At 50.6% G+C, this 25,196-nt stretch overlaps 1 protein-coding gene across 8 annotated transcripts; it reads right to left on the bottom strand.

Annotated features, from left to right (window-relative positions):
- On the bottom strand, positions 1-21,632 carry ZNF274 (zinc finger protein 274). Of its 8 annotated transcripts, none has more exons than XM_039868755.1 (8): positions 21,315-21,629; positions 20,835-20,910; positions 19,966-20,379; positions 18,912-19,007; positions 5,911-6,393; positions 2,875-2,972; positions 1,687-1,813; positions 1-1,291 (listed from the first exon to the last, which is right to left on the bottom strand). In XM_039868755.1, exons 3-8 carry the CDS (start codon positions 19,997-19,999, stop codon positions 363-365), a joined length of 1,767 nt encoding a protein of 588 aa, XP_039724689.1. In that variant the 5' UTR covers positions 20,000-20,379; positions 20,835-20,910; positions 21,315-21,629; the 3' UTR covers positions 1-362. The 8 variants fall into 8 exon arrangements, with proteins under 8 accessions (XP_039724689.1, XP_039724684.1, XP_039724685.1 ...); XM_039868750.1 differs by having other exon boundaries at positions 19,966-20,092; positions 21,315-21,628; XM_039868751.1 differs by lacking the exon at positions 21,315-21,629 and adding an exon at positions 21,014-21,305 and having other exon boundaries at positions 19,966-20,092.
- Positions 21,633-25,196: the final 3,564 nt, after the last annotated feature.

The following is a 25,196-nucleotide window of genomic DNA, read 5'->3' as shown; positions in this document are numbered from 1 at the left end:
TTCTATCACAGAAATATATAGTTTATTTATCCATCTTCTTTTCTGGTCCTTGTCCATATACATAAATACTACAAATATCAGTGCACACACTTTTTGGCACGTGGCTTTTTAAACGTAATTATAAGCATTTTCCTGGGTTTCACTAATCCCACTTTTAACGACCAAATGAACAAATTGTAATAGGAAATCAACTGAGTGAAAAAGTAAATGTTCTTCCAACGTTACATTCATTAGCAACAACCCCCAGCATTCTTCTTCCGTGTGCAGGAGAGTGTCCCTGGCGGTCCTTTGGTCCCGAGGACATCGTCACCCGGCGCTCCCTGTTCAGTCCCGATTCCCCACCGCGCCGAGGCGGGGTCTCTTCAGCGGCCTTGCGGGCTGTGCGGCGGGGGTCTCTTCCGGCGCTTGGCCGCGCTGTGCGTCTTCTGGTGGCCTATGAGGTGCGAGCTCTGGGTGAAGGCCTTGCCGCACTTGCCGCACGCGTAGGGCCGCTCCCCGGTGTGCGTCCTCTGGTGCCGCACGAGGTGCGAGCTCTGGCGGAAGGCCTTCCTGCACACCTGGCACTGGTAGGGCTTGGCGCCGGTGTGCGTCCTCAGGTGCTGGGAGATGGCCGAGCGGTCATTGAAAGTCCTGCCGCACTCGCGACACTGGAAGGGCCTCTCGCCCGTGTGGATTCTCTGGTGCTGCGTGAGGGAGGAGCTCTGGATGAACGCCTTCCCGCAGTCCTGGCACACGTAGGGCTTCTCCCCCGTGTGGATTTTCTTGTGCACGGAGAAGTACCGGGGGTTGCGGAACGTCTTGCCGCACGCGCTGCAGCGGCAGACCTGGCTGCCCTTGTGGATGCGCGTGAACGTGACCTGCTGGCTGCTGCGGCCGGGGCCTCGCCCACGGCCACGGCCACCCGCCGACTCGTCCCCGCGGCGGCTCTGCCGAGGGACCTGCACACGTGCGTCGCGCGGCCCCTTTCTGAGCCCCGAGCCCCGCCTGCGCAGGCGCTTCCTGGGGCGCGTTTTCTGCTGGGAAACGCGGCTCGTGTGGGGACCGCTGTCCGCGCGGGGTGGGGGGCTCCCGGTGCGCTGCTTCCCAGGGAGGCTTTTCCGGGGCGTCGGCCCCGCCGGCTTCAGGGCCCTGCTCAGCACTCCCTGGCCCGCCCCAGGCACGCCTTCCCCGGAGGTGGAGGGCCTGGCCCGGGCCCCCGAGGGTTCTTCCATTTTAGGGTCCCGGGTGGATCCTTCCTCAGGAGCGGCAGATGGCGGGGTTACTGGTTTGCTTTCCACAGTCGTCTCCCACCCTGAAAAAGCAAACGGGTGCACTCTGTGGGGAGGAGCGCTGAAGTGTGCGACAGCATGACCTTCTTAAGTATTCGAAAGCAGGGGATCTGCGGTTTCCCAAGGACAGGCAGGCGGCCGGGGCGGGCAGTATGGGGGGACGACTGAGGTGCGCTCTACCCTCGCAGGCCCCCCGGGGACAGCAGAGCAGTCCTTCCATGGACCCGAGGCTGCCTCCGTCAGAAGAGCCACCACCCTCCAGGTCCACAGTGCCACCAAAAGGCTCTGGGCAATAAAAGGACTCTGAGGGCACGCTCAGGCATTGTGCCGAGTCCAGAGAAAGCACAAGCCAGGGCTCGGGTCCCCTGTGGCACCTCCTTCCAAAATCATGGGACGGCCTGCGTGGGCGGGGCCTTACCCACAGACACCAGGTGGCCGAAGGTCTCCAGCATCACGTCGTGGTACTCTGTCCGTTGTGTTGTATCCAGCAGCCCCCACTCTTCCGTGCTGAAGTCCACGGCCACATCCAGAAAGGTCACTGGTTCCTGCAACATCACACATATGTCCGCTCAGCAGAAGGCTCAGAGAGTCATCAAAGGAAACAAAAGAAAGCCGTGCTGGGACTTTCTGACAGAGCCCGCTGGGCATTCCCCTGCTTCGGGGGTTTGCTGGAAACACTGACTTGGGGCATCAGATGTGCAATGAGTCCTTTTTCACAGTACTAGAGTCTGGGGCCCAGGCTGGAGGCAGAGTTCCTACTTCACTAAGAGCTGCAAGTGTCACAAGCAAACCTTCTACCCGACCGACACCTGCATCCAGCTCCCCTTTCCCCACGATTCCCCACAGGAGACACCCCTCCTGGGTACACCACATCCCAGGTGGTGGGACAGGAGCCACCTGGGGGTGAGGCAGTCACCTGGACGGCCATGATCAGTCCTTTCGGAGGAGCTAACCAGGATCCCAGGAGGAAGAGGTCTCCCCATGGCCCTCTGCCTGGGTTTGGAAGTCATTTTCCCACGTGGGGCAGAGCCATGAGACACACAGGGGAGTGTGCTCATCTCCCAGGAACCCAGTTCGGCTCTGCCTGACGCCCGCGCCACACCGCTCACTACATGAGAGCCACTAAGTTCGCTCTTGTGTTCCAGCCAGTTGTAAGCCACTTGCAGCAGCAGCAGCCCTGACCAATGCCACATACGGTCTGTGGCCTGGTCACACTCCGTGAGCCTCGACAGCCCTGTTTTGTCTATGCCCGGCTGTGGGCGGTATTAAAAGAAATCCTAGGCTCTTACGATAAATGGCGAAATGTTCACTTCTGAAGGATGAGGGCTCTCAGGGTCTAACTGGGATCCAGACAGGTCTGCACGCCCCTGGCTGAGGCTGCCCCACTTCCCAAGGGTCCGTAAACACCCTCCTGCCTCCAGGTTTCCTGAGCCCCGGTCGTGGTGCCCTTTCTTGGCTTCCAATGAAGCCATGGTGGCTGGAGGGCAGGCCTGTCATTTATGCTTAGAAATTCTGAAAGGCCCGGCCCTGGAAGACTCAGGGGTAGGCTCACCTCCCCGGGGATGCTGTGACCAGAAAAAGCCCAAGGGTGACACGCCCCACTCACCTCAGGCAGCACCTTCACTGGCCTGGAGGTCTCCTCCTCCTTTTCCTTCTGCTGCGCTGGGATCTCCAGGGAGCAGGTGGGCTCCTGGGTGGCCGATGCTGGGAGATGTCAGCACAAGGCATCAGGAAGAAGTGATGGGCGCAAAGACTGCCTGCGTCTCTCTGGGACCCTTGGAGCCTGTGCACTGCTGAGGGTGTCCGTGCCCGCTCTCCTCACCAGGTCAGCTCCCCACCCGACTCCTCACCCCGACTCCTCACAGCCAGTGCCCAAATACCCGGCTGCTAACAGCCCTGGTCCCACACTCTCCAACGGCTGTTCTAGACCCAGTCCTTCCTGAGGCATCTGCCTCACCTCCACACTGGCCTCAGCAGCTGGCCTCACACCTCAGAGCAAAGACTCCATTTCTGGCCTCCAGGTCCTTCACCCCCGCCCTTCACCACGTGGAGGGTGGGACCTCCCCTGTCCCCTGGGGCCAGACCCATTCTCCCAACACAAGTCTCTTCCTCCTCAGCAAACAGCCCGGCCCGGCCTCGTGGCCCCTCGACACGCTCTTTCACGTTCAACTTTCCTCACACGTCCCCAAATGGTCCTCGAGTTTCTATAGTGATGGCTCCATCCTCACTATCAAGGGGCACACACACGTGACTCAGGCTGGCCCACCAGGCCGTCACTTCCTTCTAGCCACCAAGACTGGATCAGAGATGAACATGGAGCTAATCAGAGCCAAAGAGGCTTTTGTAGGAACATTTAAGAGAAATTCTCTGAACAAGCCCAATTCTGTCTGATCTTGGAAGCTAAGCAGGGTCGGGCCTGGTTAGTACTTGGATGCGAGACCACCTAGGAAGAACAGGTACTGTAGGCATAAAGAAATATAAAAAAATAAAAATAAAAAAATAGGGTATTGTAAGATGACAAGGTCTTTGCAATCTGTGAAGTCAACCAAGGGTTGCCTCGCCTAGAAAAAAAAATTCCATGCCAGGAGGTCCCACATGGAGACAGCCTGCCTGTGAGTGACGCCAACAGAGGCCAGCAGTAGTACACAGACAGGACCAGTGCTGTGGACACTACATGCCCGAAGCCAGACTACCCTGGGACTTTTTCAATACATTCTCCTTCCTTGGGCCATCCTGTGCAAGGCTTTGTGGCAGTTACACCCAAGAGTCCCTGCTGACACACTGCCACCAATGCAGGATTCTCAAGTCCTCTGGAAGGTGTCTTCCGGTCATCCTGTGTGATACTTAATTCAGCCCTGAGGTGTTAAACACAGGACAGACTTACTGACTTTCATCTCACAAGCTCCACAGTGGACTCTGACACCCGTATTAGTTCACTACAGCTGCCACATCCATAGCTCAAAGTAACACAAAGTTGTCGTAATTTCCTTTTCGACAACGATGGAGATCAGAAGTCTGACACACCCCCACAGGCCTAAAAGCAAGGTGTTGGCAGGACCATGCTGCTTTTGGAGGCTCTGGGAGAGAACAGACTCCTTGCCTTTTCCTGCTTCTAGAGGCCGCCTGAAATCCTTGGCTCATGGTCCTTTCCTCGTATTACCCCTGCTCCCGTCATCATGTCACCTGTGACTGACCCTCCTGCCTGCCTGCCTATCATAAAGACCCCAGGAAAATCTCCCGTCTCAAGATCCTTAACTTAATCATGCCCGCAAAGTTCGCTTTGCCAAATGAGGTAACATATTCACAGTTTCAAGGGACTGGGACGTCGACTCCTTTGGGGGCCATTATCCTGCTGACAACAGCACCCAGACTCGGTGCGTGAGACAGACGTGGCTCGTGTTACTGTCTAGCACGCTCCCTCTGCAGCTGCTTCTCCAGGAAGCCCTGTTCTCAGAACCCCACCCTCCACTGTCAGATTCTTATCCCTCAGTCCCCAAAGTCAATCAGTCCATCATTCCTTTGCTCAAGAAACACCTTCTAGAAACATACCAGATGCTGGGTGGGGAGTGGAGCTGAGCCAAGAAGTGTCTGTGCTCCACGGTGCTCAGCTTGACAGGTGCTCAGCTTGACAGATGTCACGTCTCACAGAGTCTGATTCCCAAATGCATCCCTTACTGTGCTCCTTCCCAGCCCCCACCGCAGCCGCTCCTCTCGGTGGGTGTGGCTGCAGCTTCCCTGGCCCTTCCACTCTTAGTCCTGCCCTGTCCTTGGCCCACCATCAACAGCATGTTGCAACCCAATGAATCGTTAAAGCTCAGTCAGATCCTTCAACCTGTTCCTAGAACTCAGGAGTCGGTTCCCACTCCCCAAGAGCCCTGCCAGCTCTGCTCTCTGCTCCCCTCTGCTGCAGACCTACTCAGTCTCTCTGGTTCTTGACTATACCCTGACTGCTCACATCTTGGGCCTTCACAGCTGATGGTCCCCGCCCCCTGCCTGGCACATCCTTCCTGCTCCTTCTTGAACCCCACTCCATACCAAGTGTCGGTTACAGCAACGTGGCCGTCACGGGCCCCACTGCCAGCGTGCCTGAGTTCCTCTCAACCTCACCACTGTCTCACACACGTTTTGTCAGATTCCCGTCTCTCCTGAAGCCTTGCTGAGCTCATGAATCCATGAGTCCTATGTCTTGGTCACCAGTTTATCCGCAGTCCCCGCCGAGTGCGTGACATTAGAAGGCACCCCAGGAATGTGCTTGTGTGACGGAAGGCAGGGTTGCTATTGGCTCACAGTGGCATGGATCCCAAAGGGATGAATATGAAGCACTGTATCTTTTAGCTTCCTAGAAGCCTGTGGATGGAGAGCTCCTTACAGAATGCAGTGCCGGGCCCCACCAGAGGGTTTCAGTAGCTCTGAGGTGGGGCCTGAGCCCTTCCATTTCCACAGGTGGGTCCTGGAACGAAGCCATTCTCAGAGCCCCTGATCGAGGGCCAACGGCAGGCAGCTGGAAACATCTCAAGCTCTGATTCAGGAACGTGTCGGGGAGGCAGATGCCTTTGGCAGCGCTGGAGTGGCCATGACCCCTTCCCCATCCTCCAAGATGCCCTGTAGGGGTCACCCTGCCTCGCCCTCCCACTGCACTCACCTTCTTCCTCAGACATCCAGTTCACGTCCTCCACCAGTGCCACAGCCTCCTGGCAGTCCTCCGGGTGCTGGGACTGCACCCATACCCGGAGCTTCCCGGGCAGCGCACCCAGGAACTGCTCCAGCACCAGCATCTCCAGCACCTGCTCCTTGGAGTGCGCCTCGGGCCGCAGCCACTGGCGACACAGCTCACGCAGCTGGGCCAGGGCCTCGCGGGGCCCCGCCGCCTCTTCTAAGCGGAACCCCCGGAACCTCTGGCGAGCGGCCTCGGGGTCAGCCGGATACCTGCCCAGCGGCTGACTTGGCTCCCTGAGGACCTCTGGGCTTAGGCCCTCATCTTCAGCATAGAGGGCCCGGATCTGGGCGTTCCGGGAACGAGCCACCTCCTGGTTCAGTGTGAGGACTTCGACGACCGTGATATTCGTCAGGGGATCCCCAGCAGGAAGAGTGTCCAATTCAGGGTCCAACTGAGCCTCAGGACAGCCTGTGAGTCAAAAGCAGAGCAAGACAGATGAACAATAAGCCCACAAAAAGGTGTTCGATGTCATCAGGCACCTGGGAAGTGTGGATCAGAACCCAGGGAGATGCCACTTCACATAACGGGACATCAGTGATGTGAACCAGGCAGGCTGTTATCAAAGAGAGGGGGAAAGAAGGACTGGTGAGGATGTGGAGAAGCTGGAACCCTCGTCCACTGCTGGCAGGAACGGAGAAAGCGGCATCGCTTTGCAGAAAAGAATGGCAGCCCCTCAAAAGTTAAACATAAGACTTATATTATGAACCAAGAGTTCCACGCCTAAGTATGTGTCCAGGAGAACTGAAAACATGTACCAACGCAAAATCTAGGTACAAGGATGTTCACAAAAGCATTATTTGTAATAGCCACAAAGGGGAAACAAATGTCCATCAAATGACGGACGGACAAAGAAAATTGGCCTACCTATGTGATGGGGACATTGAATCAATCACCAGTGGCCGGGGATTTACTCAATCATACCTATGTAATGATGCTTCTATAAAACCCCTGGAGGGTGAGGTTAGGAGAGCTTCTAGATGGTGAACACGTGGAGATTCAGGAAGAATGGAGTGTCTAGAAAGGACAAAGAAGTTACGCATCCCTTCCCACATACCTTAGCCCACGTACCTCTTCATCTGGGGATTCCTGAATTAAATAATTTTACAGCAAACCAGTGATCTAGCAAATAACACTTTTTTCCCTGAGTTCTGAGAGCCATTCTAGCAAATTAATTGAACCCAAGAAGAGGGTTGTTGGAACCTCTAATCTATAAGCAGTTGGTCAGAAGCACAGAGAGCCTGGGCTGGCATCTGAGGAGTGTGTGCGCGTGTGTTTGAAGCTGCCCATCCGTGACGCCGCAGTCTTATAGGACTAAACTCTTAACCTGTAGACTCTTATGCCTGGGTAGGTGGCGTCAACTGAGATGAGACCCTGCCGGTGTCTGAGAATTGTTTGTCGATGTGGGGGAATGCTCTGGGAACCCATTTTAAAACGTAAATAACCACAAATTATGGTTTACTCCCAATTAGATTTATTTTATAAAAACAAATGTCATGGCTGACATCTAGAGGAAATCTGCACTTCCACCCTTGCAGAGTATAAACAGCACGACTCCACCTGAAAAGGAGCTCACAGCATGAACTCAAAATCTTTGCAAGGAACTTTGGACTTTCACCAGGGTAATCTACTCATGGTCAGGGACAGGTAATGTAATTATTAGGAGAAAGAACGGCTGCCTTAAAAAAAAAAACAGAAAAATTCAAGGGCAGCGGTTGCCTGACCAAGAAGTGCCTCTATGTACGTGTTTCTCGGTGTCTGTGAGGAACCCACAAGATTTGTCATCGCTGTCATCACGCGATTTTCAAACGGCGCTGTAAGGCCCTCGGCGAAACCGGACAAGGCTTCCGGGGCCCCCGTTCCTTTGAACGCAAAAGAGCGCACGGCAGGCCCAGAAGGGCGTCCGATGGCGGGCGACGGTGCACTACAACTCCCAGCAGCCTCCGCGGCGCGGACTTCCGGCGCCGCCATGTTGCGGGTTCAGCTGCGGTCCGGGCCCCGCCTGGCGAGTTGCTGGGCTGTGCTCCGGCCGCCTTCACCCCCCATATGGCGCCGGGAACGGGATCGGCGCAGGTGGAGCTTCCGCGCGCACCTCGCGAGTGTGCAAGTTTCTCTTTGGGCCCCACAGGGTGGGCGAGCGCGGTCTCTTCCTCCCAAAAGCAGCGAACACCGGATTCCTAATCCATTTTCGCCACTTCACTCCCCCACCCATTCTCTCCCGGTTCTTATAGGGCTTCCTGTCTTTCCTCCTCCAAACGTCCTCATAAACTTGGCTCGTTCGTGGTTTCGGTTGCTCGTTTGCACAGACCTAACAGGTGCTGGCACGCAGCCGGGAAGTGAGTCAGGTCAGGGTCGGGACTTGCCCAGGGCTGGGTGGGGCCGCCCCAGGCTGGCCTTGGACGCAGCCGGTTGCAAAACCGGTCCTGAGCCAGGCTTGTAATTACCGGCCATCGCCCGTCACTCCTTTCCAACGTTTAAAGTAATTCTTTTTCCTTGGTAAGAATAACTACAGGTGTTTGATCTCCCATTTCCAACCTCTTTCCCCAAATAAGCTTTTGAAATAGTTTCATCTTCTGCTACCTTCGACATTTAATCCTCTTCCTGTTCTTTAGGACTTCCAGGGTTTATTTTTACCCGTCCAGATTCTTGATTTGAAAGCAGTTCATGTATTTTTTTTTTTTTCCCAATTAAAGCTATTAAGTCTTGAAATTTACCCCTCTGAGGTCATTCGGGAAGCCAGGGACAAGAATTTAGTACTAGAGTCCCAGAATTTAGTACAAGTGCCTCGGATATATGGGCTATGTGGGGACTCCCTAGCGGCTCTGTGCCGGGCCACAGTCACCACTTTGAGTAATAATCATGACACTTAAAAACAATCTTAGTTCTCCGTATTGCTTCACAGCTTTCTAATTCTAAAACTTTCGTTTTGTACTCCTTGGTTAATCATCAAGAGGGATTTTTATTTAGTGCTTTCTGCCTTATGAAAATACATGTTAGGTTCTTTTCTATTTCACTTCCTCTGCCCCACTCCGTTTCTAATTTACTTATTTCTCTTTTAATCTTGATTGTGTATTTCTTTCCTCCTCTTATCCTTGGGGGCACCAAGCTGCTCTTCTCAAAATCTTAATTGAGTACTCACTCAAAAATGTTAACTCTGTTGTTTCTGGGTTTGGATGTCAAAAACTCTGCCAATCCTTATTATGGTACTAAGAGCTCTCCCTGCTGTAGCAACCCTTCAGGCCAGCGTAGGCTTTGCAATTATAAAGCACCTACTGGGTGTTATGCAGTAAATCAGATGGGCCACAAACCGAGAAACTGGTGGTTAAGTATCATTCTAGGCCCCTCAGTCCTCTAAATCTGGGGTCTCCAACCACATGGACGGGTACTTGTCTTGGCCTGTTTGGAACCAGGCTGCACAGCAGGGCGGTGAGTGGCGACGAGCAAGCAAAGCTTCATCTGTATTTGCAGCCGCTCTCCAGCGCCAGCATCACTGCCTCAGCTCCACCTCAGATCAGGCATTAGATTCTCATAGAAGCAGCCGGTCTCTGATGTCAAAAAGGTTGGGGACTGCTGCTCTAAATCCCTCATCCCCCTGGACCATTCCAAGCCCTCTAAAATAATCCTTACCAAAAAAGGTGGACACCCTTAAGTTTAGCCACAAGCATGGGTGGAGCTGGATCCTCACCTCACTGGGGCATCCTAAGACTAATCCACCTACCTACCTGAGGCTTCAAGTACAGAAGCCCTTCGACTTACACCTCATAAACCCACAAGTTGAAAATATGCTAAGTCAAAAAATGCTTTAATAAAATAAAAAAATGATAAATAATTTTAAAAAATGCTTTAATACCCCTAACATACTGAATATCATAGCTGAGTGTGGCTTATCTTAAGCATGCTCAGAACACGAGCCCACAGCTGAGCAGTTTCTTTCAAGAGTTGCTGCCTTCCAATCCTTACCAGAAGGAGACATACAGGCATTTTATAAGCATGATAAAATGCAAAAGTACAAAAGGAACATTCAAAAAACGCTGGTACCCTGTAGAGTATCGGTTGTTTACCCTTGTGATCACATGCCTGACTGGGAGCTGCGGCTCCTTGCCACTAGCCGAGAAATAATCAAGATTCAGACTACGGTTTCTACTGAATGAATATCACTCTAGTACCACTGTAAAGTCGAAAAATCCTAAATTGAGCCGTCGTAATCTGGGGTCCATCTGTACCGTCTTTCAACGCACCAGCTGAATGACCCCAGGGCAGTTTGCGCCATGCAGTCCACTCACCTGCAACTCCCTATTTCTCTCCAAACTCAAGCTTTTGGAGGTTTCCTCGCCCTAAGTGATCAGTCAGGTGCAGCGTGTAGCAAAGGCTGATGGGAGCTGCTGTCTTCTCTCATGTTCCTTTTCTCTGCTGCGTCCCTTCCAGGGTAAGCTATCTCTCTCTCTTAGTGCTGTTTCCTAGTGAATGGCGACCAACCGGTACACAGGGCTCCCACTCCGCGGGTACAACAGTAACCACAACCACTTCTCACCGGCTCGCTGGGGGATACGGCAGGAGTGGTGCCACCTCCGCTCCCCCGTCCCTTTTTCTCCTCGTCCAAAGTGCTCCCAGATCCCCGTCCTTTCTCCTCGTTCCATCACTCACTCCTCAGCTCTGCTGGGCACACTGTCTCTAAGTGTGGCTCCCCCACTGGACTGCTGAGGCTGCCACCTGAGTCTTAGGTGTCAGCATCCCCAAAGCCAGGCCCAGAGGAGGATCTGTGGATGGTCATCAGTCTTCAAATCGGTAACAGTTAGCATTTCACGAGGGCCCCCAGGGCTTAGGTTTCACACCACAGTCCCAAGAAGCAGCTAGGAGCCCTGCCCAATGCCACATGCGTGGGAACATCGCAGGTGTGATCCAAACCCTGTTCATACGCCCTTTACACCAAAAGGGACTTTCCATAGCCACCACCTTACTTTTCCTCAAATGTGTCCAAGTGTCTCGTCCAGAGGGCTTCATGACACCTTTACCTGGTCCCCCATCCCAATCCAGCTCTCAGTTCAGATGTCAGCTCCTCAAAGCTGTCTTCTTGCCCAGTTCTAAACTAGTTTTGCCCACCCACGCCTCCCCCCCCCCCTTAGCATATCCCATTGTTATTTCTCTTCATAGCACTGATTGCCATCTCAAAATATCCAGTTAATTTACTTGTCACCTCTCCACCTTCTCTAGAGCAGCACTTGCCCAGTGGAACTGTCTTCACTCAAGGAAATGTTCTAGATCTGCACTGTCCAACACAGCAGTCATTAGCTGCAGGTGACCAATGATCATTTGAAAGATGGTCCATTCGACCAAAGAACAGAACTAGTATGTTCCCTTTAGTTCGGGGGTCTCCAACCCCTAGGCCGCGCAGGAGGTGAGCGGCAGGCGAGAGAGGGGAGCTTCATCTGTATGTGCAGCCGCTCCCTAGCACCAGCATCACCGACTCAGCTCCACCTCAGATCAGGCATTAGATTCTCATAGGGGCACTGGTCCCTGGGGCCAAAAAGGTTGGAGACCGCTGCTTTAGTTGGTTTCAATTTAATGAGCCACATGTGGCTGCTCTGGAATGAACGCAGGCCCAGTGAAACAAGGGCCTTGATGCTGTGTTCGTTGCAGTGACCCACCTCTGTAACAGTACGTGGTGTTCTGGCAGCTGCTCAAGCAGTACTTGTTGACTCAACACAGCTTCTAAGTGACCTGGTGAAGGAGTTTCTGTCACATTCCCGGAAATCTCACTGGCGTGACTGTGTCCTCTGTATAAATGTTCCCGTCACCATGTTCCTGTCTACTCGGGCACCTGAGCAGTGGCTGGGAATGCCAACCCCGGGATAAGGGGAAACACCTGGTCCACACCCCTGTTTTTCCCCGACTGGCCACACCAGGGGCTTGAATTCCTATGCCCGCAGGTGAAACGGCCCAGCAGCACTCCCTAGAGGCTGCTGGCTGGGGTGACTGCAGGACTTATGTCAAGCAAGGAACTTCATACACTTCTAGACTTTCTAAGTCCTCAACAGTCAATGCTGACACGTATTCGAGTCTTCTGTATCCCACTAACTGTAACTTCCTTTAAATAGAGCCTGCCCGTTCCTTAATTTATTCTTGGGAACAATTTCAGAAGAGTATTATTAATAAAATCTTTCCTCCATCTGTTAAATGTTTGCCTCCATGTGTTAAATACTATTTCAGAAGATTATTTTTTTAAGGTGGTCGATTATGAGCTACGAATATTTCCTCCTTTTCAATATTTTTCTCATTTCATGTTTTGATGAGAAAAGTGCTATGTATACATTACAGAAAGAACCTGTAAACACGCCAGCCAGTGTTCCGTTCTGTCACTGAACTGTTCACATTCCATGGGAACTATCTTTTAACAGGAAGCAGGGAAATACTGCCCGGGTCCGATCTGAGATGCAAGAGACCACTCTGTTCTAAAAAATTTTCTTTTGACAACTTTACACTTTTCCAGAAATCTTCCATCTTATTATTTGTTCATTCCTAGACTCAACAAATATTACTGAGCTCCGATGCTGTGTCAGCAACTGGTGACACAGGAGGGAGAGAGCTGTTTCCGTTTCATGAACACAGCTGTGGGCAGCACCTCTAAAACTCAAATGTCATCTTCCCGCCCAGTTTCTTTCTTGGGAGGCAATCACGGCCTATCAGTTTCTAAATTTTCCCAGTGACAACCAAGTGACATTCATATTTGTATTTGTGTGTATATTTTTAAGGAAGAAAACTGCTATGTGTATTCCATATCTTTATATAATACACATGTGCTAAAAGAGGTATTTTAAGAAATGTGTATCTGAAAGATTATTTCATACGCTACATAGAGCTGGCTCATTCTTTATAACAGTTATGCAAAGTACTATAATGAAAAGAATGTTTACTGAATATTTAGTCTTTTTTTCCCCCTCTCACTTAAGTTTTTAGCTTGCATCTTACTCTCTATTTAATCAATGTTGGTTTCGCATTTTGTCTATCCAAAAAAATGGGCTCCTGGATTCTCCCCTCCCATTCGTTTCATTTATTCCTGCTCTGATCTTATCATTTTTTTCATTCCTTAGGATTTCTAGAGGCCCTCCACCCCCCAAAAAAATGTTTGAACCAGATGCTTACTCATTTGTTTTCCTTCCTATTCAACTAATAGTGAAGGCGTCTCAGGTCATGATATTACGCCGAGTACTACATCTGGACACCAGGGATAGTGGTCCCAGTTAAATGGATCAAGATTACATGGGTCCTGGAGAGCAAGTATGTGGAAGGTGACAGAGAACATAAAGTGTTCTTGGCTAAAGACTGCACGGTAAGTGACCACACTGTGCTAAACTGGATTCCTGCTAAAACATGTTTCATAGTCACATGATTCTAGACTCTTGGCCTAGTCCTCAGCATGTGAACCTCTTAAAGTCTTTTGTGGCACACTCTATCTCAAGATTTCCCTTTCTCATCCTTTCTCCATTCTCATTTCGAAGCCTGGCCTGGTCTTAACGGTCTCCTCTTTCAAGATGCCCTCTTCTCTCTTTCAATTTCTTCAACCATTTATTCAGTCAACAGTGTCCTCAGCTAGAGATTCAGTCACTGCTTTAGCTACTAGAGAATACTTGGGAAACGGAAATAAAGATGTTGCTGTCACCCACGTTACTTGTTTAAGATGTGCAGGTAACAGAACAAATTGGAAAAGACACAGCCTATTTTACTGTGTTTGTATACTTATGTGGTCAAAGTTTTATGCAGAGTCGACCTTCTGTAGGAATTATCTGGTATAAACAGGATCAGATGTTTCATTTTTACTCAAACCGTTTCTCTCCAGGGTAAAATTTGTTGTTGCTTTTGTTCTGTCAAAAGAGGTGAAAGCTAAGGCTAATGATCTACCCACACAGACCACACCGAGGGGCCGCTGTCATATGAGTCCTCTGACGCCGAGCACCACGAGGACTCCTACTGGAGGGCTTCCTGCAGCGGGTTCCAGGCCCCTCGGGGCCTTCCCAACACTGAGTACGCTCTCAGGCACGGCCCACTGTGCCTTGTGATGCTGAATGAGGGAACGCTGCACGAAGCGTTCCCACAGCAGTCACATTCTCATCGTTTCAGAGTTCTCAGATATAATTATTTGGTGTACGAACTTTTCCAATTTCAAAACTAGTGGAATTTTTTTGGATCCAGTATGAATTCTCTCCAAGTCAGACTGGATCAGGCCAGAAGCCCTTCCTGCTATGATAATGTTCCTGCAATTTTACCTCAGTTTTAAGTTCTCATGTCAAAAAATTCACGAAGAGGGCTTCCTCTATTGAAGATCTTTGCTTGTCAATCTCCTGTGTGAGCCTTCTCTTAAAGAAGGCCAAGCTGAACTAAAAACAGGATTTCTCATACTAAAAACATTCACTCTTGTTCTTGGATGAACAACTATCTTCTGTATAAATAAACTGATTTCCTATTTGCCACATTTGTTTTATAGCCGAGTCCTCTCAGGCTGTACAAAGGATGAAAATCTCCTGCTTAACTTCTTGACAAGAAAGTTAAATGTCCTGCAGGCCTTCCTACAATCATGAATTTCAAAACAGTATCTTCACACCATTGCTATTCTAATGATTAAATCTAGATTATGTCTCAGATTTTCTGAACCATACATGGAAGTACTTTCTTGAAAGAACTGAGTGATGGCAGAAGACGAGTGCCATCAAATATTTCTCCACATTTCTCATCTTCATAGCATCTTTCCAAACCAGCACCTTCTCGAAGACGAATGCCATCTGTCTTAAGTGTTTCCCCAGCTTCCCTTCTACTTCAACCAATGCCTAAGCTGCCATTTTTGCCATCACGGGGAGCCAGAGGCATGCAAACTGAGTTGCATCGGAAAGGCCTAGATTTCCACTTAATCTCAGGTCTCTGCATTAAGAAGAGGCACAGCCGCACCAGTGTTGGGAGGAAGAGGCCGCTGCAGGAGATGCTCGTGTCGTCTAACACTAGAGCACACAGTTGCAAACACCTATGATTCCCATGTGTGTATGCGAGGCCGGGCCTCCTCCTGAGGTCCAGAGACGTGCATTCAACCAGCGTCACAAGCCTTTCCTTGGATGTTTCTAAGTCTGCTCTCATTCACGTCTCATTCACAAAACAGGTCAAGACTCCTGATAGTTCCAAACTCTTGAATCTGGGTGAAAGTTACTAGGGAGTTGTTTGAGTACAAAGGGAGTTTACGTAACTCTTTAAAATTACTTCAATGTAACAAGTAAAACAAAACCTCTACTTCCGCCCTTCAAAATTCTATGACTTTACTAACTCTTTAAAATTACTTCAATGTAACAAGTAAAACAAAACCTCTACTTCCGCCCTTCAAGATTCTGTGACTTTACAAGACTCTCTCACGGACCTGTCTATCACCAAAAATTCAGGGGTAGTAACTTTTCATCTTTATTGTATTTTTAAAACGATACTGACGCATATAAAAATAATGTATACAGTAAATACATAATGGATAGTCACAGGAAATCCGTGGAAGCTTTCGCCTATAAGGAAGGGCTGCCAGCTTCCTCTCCCTTGCTCCCTTGATCACTGAGTGGGGAGAAGCCCCCCGACCCCACTGCTACTCTCAGGCCAAGTATCACCACCTCATCTCCAGATGTTACCACGGCCTCCACCTGCTTCCACCTGTGCCCTCCCGCAGTTCCCCTCACACGCGCCCAGAGCGAGCCGCGAAGACCACACAGCTGCTCGATGAAGGATGGAGGCCCCAAGCGCTCTGCCAAACTTCAGCCGCACGTCAGTACACCTGTTACCCCCTCCCCACCCACTGGGTGGCTTTCTGTTCCCCAGCTTTCTCCGTTCTCAGTCACCCCAAACTATCTCCACGCCTGGAAGCTCCCTTCGCCAGCACTCTTCCACGTCTGCAGACTTCTTCAGGAATCGGCTTAAATCTCCCTCTGCACTGTCCCCGGCCGCCTCCTCCAGAGTAACCTTTCACCTCTCCTGCTTCGCACCACGGACTTACCACTATTCATCTGGGTTTATGCAGGTACAGCTGTGTAAATTTCTGTAGGCCCTCGTCTTTTAGACTACAAAGTCTACGATGGCAGAGATTATGTCAGGTCCTTGTTTTACTACCAAAGTTTAGCATCTTCCACGGGACGCAGAGGCCTTCCACGGCTGATCGTGACATGAAAGGGTGGAGGGAAAACATCCCATAAAGGACTCTGTGTGACAGGGCAGAGATGAGGCATGTACCTATCACCTCAGGCCTGTAAGAGTGTCTTGATAAGCCTTCCTGCACACGATCTCGCTCTGGGGCACCACCCCTGAATCTCCTGTCACGTGTCAGCCCAGCTCTCCCGAGATGTGTAGAACCACTGGTGCCCAATGCCACGCATGGCAGCTAGATTCAGAAAACTACTAGATCATCCAGAAGTGCATGGCTGGAAGGTCTGCCCCCACAGGACATGGGACTTAAGCTCCAGGGAGGATGAGACGAACACTTGCCACAGCCAGAGGCACAAAGACGGGAAAGGACATTAGGCGGCTGGATCAAGGGAAGCAACCAAGGGCAACCACTGTGGGCAGACACAAAGCACGTGTGTCGCCAGGGACCTTCCAGGTGAAGTATAGTCGTGACCTGTGCTAATAGTTCGAAGTAAGGTTTTCAACGTAGAGAATGAAAAGAACGACTTTGAATATGAAAAAGAAAAATAGAAAGCACTAACATCAGACCATCGAGCTGAAACATGGAGTCCAGAAAAAGGGGCAAACAGTCTTGGGGACGGCAGTCTATGCTGTGCCGAAGGGAAGGTCATCACCAAAGATGGGGGACCAAGCACAGCTTTCACAGCTGAATACTTCCAGCAGTGGGTAGTTCCAACGTCACTTGCATTAACACACAGAGAACAAAGGGGAGAGCCTCCAAAGTTTTTGGATATACCAGCTATGATGAATGCACTTAAAGATTGCCCAAAAGAAGTAAAAAAAAAAAAAAAATTAATACAACTTCCTCCTCCTTTACGCCTGCTGGAAAAATGAGTGCTCTGAGAACACCGATGAGAATTTTGCAGCACGACAGGTTTGCCTGGGACAAAGTCGCAAGACTGCATGGGAGGATTAACCTGAGCAATAACAGTAACTAAGATGAGAGCCCGGCAGGACTCGCAAGGCCTGACACAGCACAGTGAGGCAAGCAGATCCCTCTTCGCGCCCTTGTGCCAAAACTCACTGGACGGACGAGTTCCGCACCAAGGAATCTCTTAATCCAATTGCATGTAATACCTATTCCCACAGGACTTTCTCAATTCACCCTGGCGAGCTGATGGTAAGTTCATCTGGCAAACTAGCTGGTTTAGAACAGCTAAAAACGTGTTTTTTTTACTAACGAGAAGAACTACCATTTATCCAAGTTTGTTACAAAGCTACAGTAAAGACAGCAATGTAGGGTTTATTCAGAGAGAGGTCACGGCAATCGAAGGGGCTGAGGAGGAGGCTCGCACACGGTGACTGTGGGAATTTAGTCCACGATAAAGATGTTTTCAATGTGGAAGAACCTAGTTAGAAAATGGGTGTTGAAAGAACTTGTGCCCCACCCCACATACATAAGAAAACACCAAATAAATGGAACAGCCGACCAAAATTAAAAATACTGGAATACAAAAAAGGATTTGTATAACCTGCCTATGTATGATATGAAACCTAGAATACGAATACAGATAGGAATTAAAACAAACATATAAACCTGAAATCATAAAACTTTACGAAGACTGAATAAAGGTAAAAAATAAATGCTGGTCTCAGGTAGTTGCAATATTAACATCCATAAAATCCCACGCACAGAGAAAGAGGGGAACAGTACGTGAACTCGCAAAAGAAAAAATACAAACGGTCTATCGTAAATTTATGAAAATACGTGTAACTCCATAAAGGAAAGGGAAACTAAACTGAACATATTATCTCTTCCCACCAAATCTGCAAACTTTAAGAAGACCATCGTAAAGCACTGGCATGGATAGGGAAAAGCAGCTCTCGTGCGCTTGAGCAGCTACATGTATTTTATAGACAACGATTTGTTGCTACTAGATTTTTAGCTTACATCCTGGCTGATTCTGAAGTACCATTTCAAGAAATCCTATCTACAAAAAACCCAACTGAAGTGTGCAAAAGAATGTATGTAAAAAGTTTTCTGCAACAACTTAAATGTCCATGAAGAGAAAAAATCAAATGTATACTACACTGCATTTGTTAAAATGAAAGACGCACAGCTGACTGTGTTGAGTATCACACCCCCCAAAACACACATATACAGACGTTCCTCAACATACGATGAAGTTACGTCCTGATAAAGCCATCGTAAATTGAAGCATCCTACCAACCGTCACAGCTGGGCCCAGCCCTCCTTGAATGTGCTCAGAACACTTGTATTAGCCCGCAGCTGGGCAGCCTCATCTAACACAAAGCCAACTTTGATATAATGTGAATAGCTCAAGCAACTTGTTGAATACTGAACTGAAAGTGAAGAACAAAATGGCTGTATGGGTGTCGCTTTCGCACCACTGTAGTCGAAAAATGGTTAAGCTGGACTGTCGTTGAGTCGGGGATGTCTACGTTCGCATACACGTATGTAAATGTACGTTGAAAAGTCTGGCCAGACAACAGTTACTGGTGATTACAACAGGGAGGGCAGCAGACGACGACGAGTGGAGCAAAGTGACGGAGCCCCGAATGCCAACCTGCCACTGGCAACAGGTTCACGGTCAACCAGCAGCAACAAACCCGACTGAGGCGAAACGCAGCGCTTGAGTCAGTGTGGCCACAGCCAAGCGCCACGGCTCCCCGCCGGAGCTTTCGCCTGTCTACCTTCTGTTCTGAGACACCGTCCTTGACTCACCAGTCAGCCCGATCCCTGCCAGGACTCCCACGTGCCTGGTTCTCACCTGAAAAGGTGTCTTGAAGAATTCCTCTCTCCACCGACCACAGCTCCTCCTCCTCCTCTAACTGAGATACCACATCTGGCTTGGAAAGCTGATGTTCTGCCCAAGGGAAAAGAGACAGGGCTTGGGGGTCTGTGTTCAGAAAAAAGGCTTTCCTGCTGTGGCGCGTGCTGTCTCCTGCCAGGGCGTGACTTCTGGTCTAGGGCAGTGATGACCATCCATCCATCTCCTTTGTCAGCTGCTTGCTTTCCTGGGCTCCCTAGAGCTGGTAAAGGTGGCAGTGGGACCCGGTTTTGGCCAGCAAGACACAAAGGAATGTCTGTCAGCTGGAGCCTTAGGGCTTTTTCTTTCTTGCTACAGGTGACAGAAGTGAAAAGGGCACTACTCGGGGCCGTTCCCTCTCTCCTTCTTTCTTCTGATTTTTTTTCTCTGCTTTTAACACAGACATGATGCTGGGTGCCGCAATGATGCAGCTACTAATTTACGAATGGAAAAGTTCACACTAACCACATAGAGAAGGAAGGAATCAGGGTCTGGGATGACAATCCTGAGGTGTTGCAAAGACACCGTGTCCTCTGGAATTCTCGTTACAAACACAGTAAGTATCACACAGCATAAGGAATATAGTCAGTAATCTAATAACCATGTACAGTGCCAGCTGTGTACTAGATTGAGGAGTCACTTTGTAAATTATGTAAATGTCTAAGCGTTATGCTGTACACCTAAAGCTAATGTCAACTCTAATAGAAAAAACAAACAAACAAACACAAAAAACCACACGCACAGAAAATAGTAAGCATCCACTACAGCAGCTAAAAACATCCCTGACAGACCCCCACCCCCACCCCTGGTATTCAGGGCCTCTGAGGGATGGACTAGATGAAGATTCAGAAGTCACCCTTTCCAAAGGGTACAAATTCAGCCCTCTCCCTTAAGCTCCGGGGCCTTGACACTTGCACTTTGATCCCTGCAGCCTGAGCACAAGCAGACACACAATTCAGTGGCACCATTGGTGCTGCGAAGCGCAGACCTTTATTGACACGGAGGCCAGCCTTACCCACTGAGACCAGGTTTCTGTAGTTCTCCAGCATCACCTCCCTGTACAGGGACTTGTGTTCAAGGTCCAGCAGTCCCCACTCCTCCGGGGCAAAACCCAGGGTCACATCTTCAAAGGTCACTGGTTCCTAAAACCCACAGGTTCTGTTCAGCCAAGGTCTGTCGCCACTCACGCTGACAGTAGGGAGGCTGAGTGAGCACATGAAGGCAGTCTACAACACGGCCTGAGAACGTTCCAGGCGTCTCATGTGTTCCTGCATTTGTCTGAAACTGAGCAAACCCAAGCTTCGCCCTATCAGGTCACACCAAGGAGGACACCACGTGAGGCTGAACAGGGTTCTTCGGTTTCTGAAAGCCTCTGCGTTTCTTACTCTCCTGGGGATTTCAACACGGATGTCAGTGCTTATGCCTCCGCCTAGGAAATTCCGTGAGCTGAATCACCACACCCAAGCCCTCAGCACCCGTGCCGACCGTGCTGCTTCTACTTCCTCCATCTGTAAAGGATCCACCCTTCTCTTTTCTCCTAGTGACTGAACTCACCTCATGTCTAGCTCTTGACGCCAGAATAACTGTTGAAATCTAAATACGAATCTGATCCCTGCTTAGACCTGTCAATGCCTCCCCGCCCCGCCCCCCCCCCGCAACTTTAAAAAAAAACAAATTAGAATCTGAAATCTACACTAACCACGACCTTGGAAAGCTGAACAGCCTGAGGTCGCTCCAGCAAGGTCTCCATTCAGCCGGCCCCTTCCCCGAGATGCCCTGGGGCCCGGGGGCTATATCAGGGAGGGTGGCGTCCCTCCTCCCTGCGCCCACCCCCGTCCCCAGATCAGGGTGTGCACTGAGAAACTCAAAGAAGCCTCTACTCACATGGAACCAGGCCGTCGGAAGCCCGGAGGCCATACCTTCCTCCTCCTCAACCTGTCTCGTGGGAGTGGGCACAGTCCTGAGAAGATGGAATTGGGGAGGTAGGAGCTGCTTGAGGATTACGCCGAGGTCCCCTCCTCTGCCCCGAAGCCGCCCATCAACGAGGAAAAGTCCACCCCCACCTCGGAAAACACCCTGAAGGGGTCGTATCCACCTACTCCCAGGGACCGAGAGACCCATTTCCCCTCGATCGAGAGGAGACACCCTCCACCTTCATCACCCAGGGGGAGTAGACTCCCGCCATCAACCCGCACACGCCCGAGAGGGGCGGCCCGCGCCACGCCCGGGCCCGGAGGGAGCTGTCTTCCCTCTGGGCCCCCAGTTCCCGACCACACCGCCTCTTCCTTCCCCGCGGCGGGAGGACAGCAGGCAAGGCCGAACCCACACCACCCCCGACGGACGCACGTTTCGCGCCGCACTCACCCGCGCGCGGCGCACAATGGCGCCCGTCGGCCCGCGGCGAAATGCGTCAGCGCAGCGGTCTGGACTACAACTCCCAGACAGCCCCGCGGCGCGCCGCGCCAGGGCGCTCCCCGGCGGCGGCCATCTTGTCCGGCCAGTTCTGGGTGGAAGGCGAAGCCAGGGCAGCCAGGTAAAAGGCCCTCGCCCGCGTCCCTTGGCGGCCCAAAGGGTCAGAAGGAGACGTCGGGTGAAGCACGCCAGGCTACGAGGGTCCCAATACTTTAGTGGGCGGTGGCACATGCCTGGAGATAGTCGCGCCCAGGAAGGAGGGCGTCCACGCGTGGGGCAAACCGGAAGTCAGAAAAGGAAGGCGCGGGGAGAAGGGCGGGCCGGAAGTGCTAAATGGCTTAAGAGTTGGTTGGTGGGGGTGCGAGACTATTACATCCTTGGGAGAGGTGATGGGCGGGAAGGGCCGGTAGTGTCAGGGGACGGGGCCAACTACCACTCATACCCAAAGTGGAGGAGGAGGGGCAGGAACGGGGAGGGCGGAGTCACTGTCCACCAAGTTCCTGGGATTGAGCGGGGGGCGGGGCTAAATGAGCAACTCTGTCTAATGGAGAGATAGAAGGGGCGGGACTGAGCTGTAAGTATGCTGGAGGCTTGACTAAAATCAGCCCAAGGTCGGGAGGATAGTGGGCGGGGTGGCGGGTGGTGCGGTGGGGTGGGGGGGGGAACCCAACTTACCCGGAAGTATGTCCAGGGAGAGGAGGAGGGACAGGCCTCAATGTCCTGTCAAGTCTGGGAGAGGGGCAGCGTTCGTTGTACTCTAGGCACCCGGGTTGGGGAGTGGTGTCAAAGATAAAGCAAAGCTGGACAGAAATTGAAGCGGGGAAAATAGATTTAATTCAATAAAAATATTGCAACTGAGGAAGGGAGACTCCGGTATAGAACTGGGCTCGATTCTGGATTCAAGCGGAATAAGTGGAGATTTACAGACAAGCAGCAGGTTGGATTGGGGTGGGGGGTTGATGGAATTCTGGCTGAACCCACCGAACAGGATTCTTGCTGAAGGCAGGCCAAGGTGACCGATATCACCCAGGATGGGGAGGAGATAGTGGATTTGAGTTTGGTTAGCTATCAAAAGTAGGAAATTCTGGATAAACTGACTTAGCAGGATTCTTGTTAAAACGATTCCACAAGGAAGTAGGTGGATAGGCCTTGTTGGGGAGGGCGTTCGGGGATCCTGACAGAAGTTTGGTTAAGGAAAGAATCTTTGTCAGAGAAGAAGAGTGAGCTAGATCCTCTGCCCAGTGTCCTCTGAGAGCCGAGGTGCCCATGCTTAGGTAATGGAAGAAGTCTGTCACTGCTCAGGGCATGGTATGTGCTCTTCATTGGGCCCAGAGCTCTCTCATCTTCCTTGGGAGCCCAGGATGACATGTTCTCTTGTCTTCCTCAGACTCCAAGATCTGGTGTTCTTTCGTTTTCCTCGGGTTCCAGGACCCAAGCTCTGATGTTCTCTCTCCTTGGTGTTCGGGGCTCACCTGTGCTCCTCAGGCCGATGGCCCTGTGTACTCTCCTCTTCCTGGAGGTTTCCTAGCAGGTCTGAGCTGCTTCTAGAGGCTCTGGGGGAGAATTCATTTCCTTGCCTTTCCAAGATTCTAGAACCCACCTACATTCCTTGGCTCATGGCCTTTTCCTCCATCACCAAAGCCAGCAGTGTAGCATCTTCAAGTGTCTCTCTGACTCTGACCTCTGCTTCTGTTATCACACTGCAGTCTTTGACTCTGACTCTCCTGCCTATTCTTGTTAATGAGGACGATTGTGATGACATTGGGCTCACCACAAGTAATCTAGGATAATCTTCCCACCCGAAGACCCTTACTGACACCTGTAAGGTCCCTTCTGCCCTATGAGGTAACACAGTCACACGTTCCGGGCATTAGGATGTGGGCATCTGTGGGGAGCCATTACTCTGCATACCACAGGGAAGGAATAAAATCTCTTCAGAAGCCCTCTTTCTCATGGACTTCCTCAGATGCTATTAGCCAGCACTGACACATGTGTCCGTGTCCTTGCTATGGTAAAAGCTGGAAAAGGGTGGTTGGTGTTTTGGCATCTGTGGAGGGACCCGGCCTCTCCAGAATAATGGAGGTTCACACAGCCACAGGGGCTGGCACTAAAGTGTACTTGTGTGAACTTTTCTGCCCCAGAGGCCTCTCCTCAAGTTGAGTTATAAGACCACACACCCGTCTGAGAGCCGCTGGTGCTAGAAGTTTCCAGACTTGCTACCAGCAGAGATCTAGAATTGAGTGAAGTCTCGACATCCAGGGAGTAGGAGGGGTGGGGGAACTGGTGGCGGGTTCGGTGGGGGTGCTGGGAAGGGAAGGCGGCATCCCATGGGGCGGAGGGAGGAACAGGTGCTCTCCCTCGGGTACAGGAGGAGAGCCAGCATTTCAAAGAGTCCTCACAGTGGCAGAGGGAGATGATGGCCCTTGGAGTTCATGTGCGGGAACTTTCCCCCTTCCTGTCCCCATAATACTCCAAACACCTGTTTGGGCAGATACGGGTGAGGTTCCCACCAGACCCAGCTTTGTAGGGCATTTGAATCAAAGCTGGTTTGCCTCACCCGTGGAGTATGGACACTTCACCAGGCTGTGACATGTCTCCGCAGTCTGCCTGGACACTCGCTGTGCCCCTAGAAGTGGGACGATGAACACAAGTCTTTACGATGCTTCTCTTAAAGGCGACAGTAGAACGCCATCTGTGAAACATTGAGTTAGTGTGAAGCTCTGTGATTTGTTTGAAGTGACAGCATTTGGATTATGCAGGAAAAAATGGATGGTGTGTTCTTCAGCTCTCTTATATGAATATGAAATTATGCATTATTGATCTCCATGACACTAAAAGATAGTCTCTGTGTGACACTTCCCTTTTGGCGGTTCCCTGATTCATATGTGATGTAAAAAGATAAGTATGCTCTTGTCTTTGATAACATTTGCATTTTATTATCTATGACAATCATTTCTATGAAATGTCCGTCAGGCCTACAACCCCGAGTCCCATCAAATGGTGTTTCTATGGCAACTCAAGGGCATATGTAGAGAATATAACTGTTCATCCCGGCTTATCTGTGACTGCAGAGAGCCACGAGTTTTGTCTTACTAAACCCAGATATCTGTCTGTGGATTCTGCCTCATTTGTGGTTTACTTATGATGTCAAACAAAATGGAATTCCAACCACAGCTTTGCCATGTTATGTTCAATGAGTTTCTATTATCTATATGAATTTCCTGGTGTCAAATAAGGTGATAACCATAATTGAAAGCCTGCCACATTGACCCTATTCCTAGTGTTCTCCCTCTTCATATGAGTACTCCTGTGTCGAATAAAGTGAGAACACCCCCTGAAGGCTCTTCCACACCGATTTCATGCATAGGGGTTTTCCCAGTATGAGTTCTCTGATGTAGCTTCATAAGTGCCGAGCTGTGGTTAATGCTTTTCACACGGTGACCACCTCCATTGGTTTCTCTCCAGTGTACATTCTGTGATGCTGAGTAAGGAAAGAGAAATGCATGAGACATTTCCCTAAATAATTGCATTGTATGGTTTCTCTCTGTAGATTCTTAGTTGTAAAGCAATCACTCCTGGAAAATGATTTCCTGAATTTACTGCAAACATTGTTTTCTCTTAAATGTAAATTCTCTCGTACTGAGTAAGGGATCATTTGTGCCTATGCATTTGTAGGGTTTTTCTCCTGTGTGAGGTCTGAAATGTCCTTTGAAAGGCGGTCTTTCTCCAGGACTCTCCCACACGGGACACATTTGTAAGGTATTTCTCTTGAGTGAATTTGCTCATGGAGAAAAGCGTTAAGCTCTGTTCAGACTTTTCTACACATTACATTTA

Source organism: Pteropus medius, unplaced genomic scaffold, assembly GCF_902729225.1.
Source record: "Pteropus medius unplaced genomic scaffold, Ma_sr-lr_union100, whole genome shotgun sequence".
Taxonomy (NCBI): Eukaryota; Metazoa; Chordata; class Mammalia; order Chiroptera; family Pteropodidae; genus Pteropus; species Pteropus medius.
The sequence above is the reverse complement of the archived record's forward strand: the minus strand, read 5'-3'. Positions and strand labels throughout refer to the sequence as shown.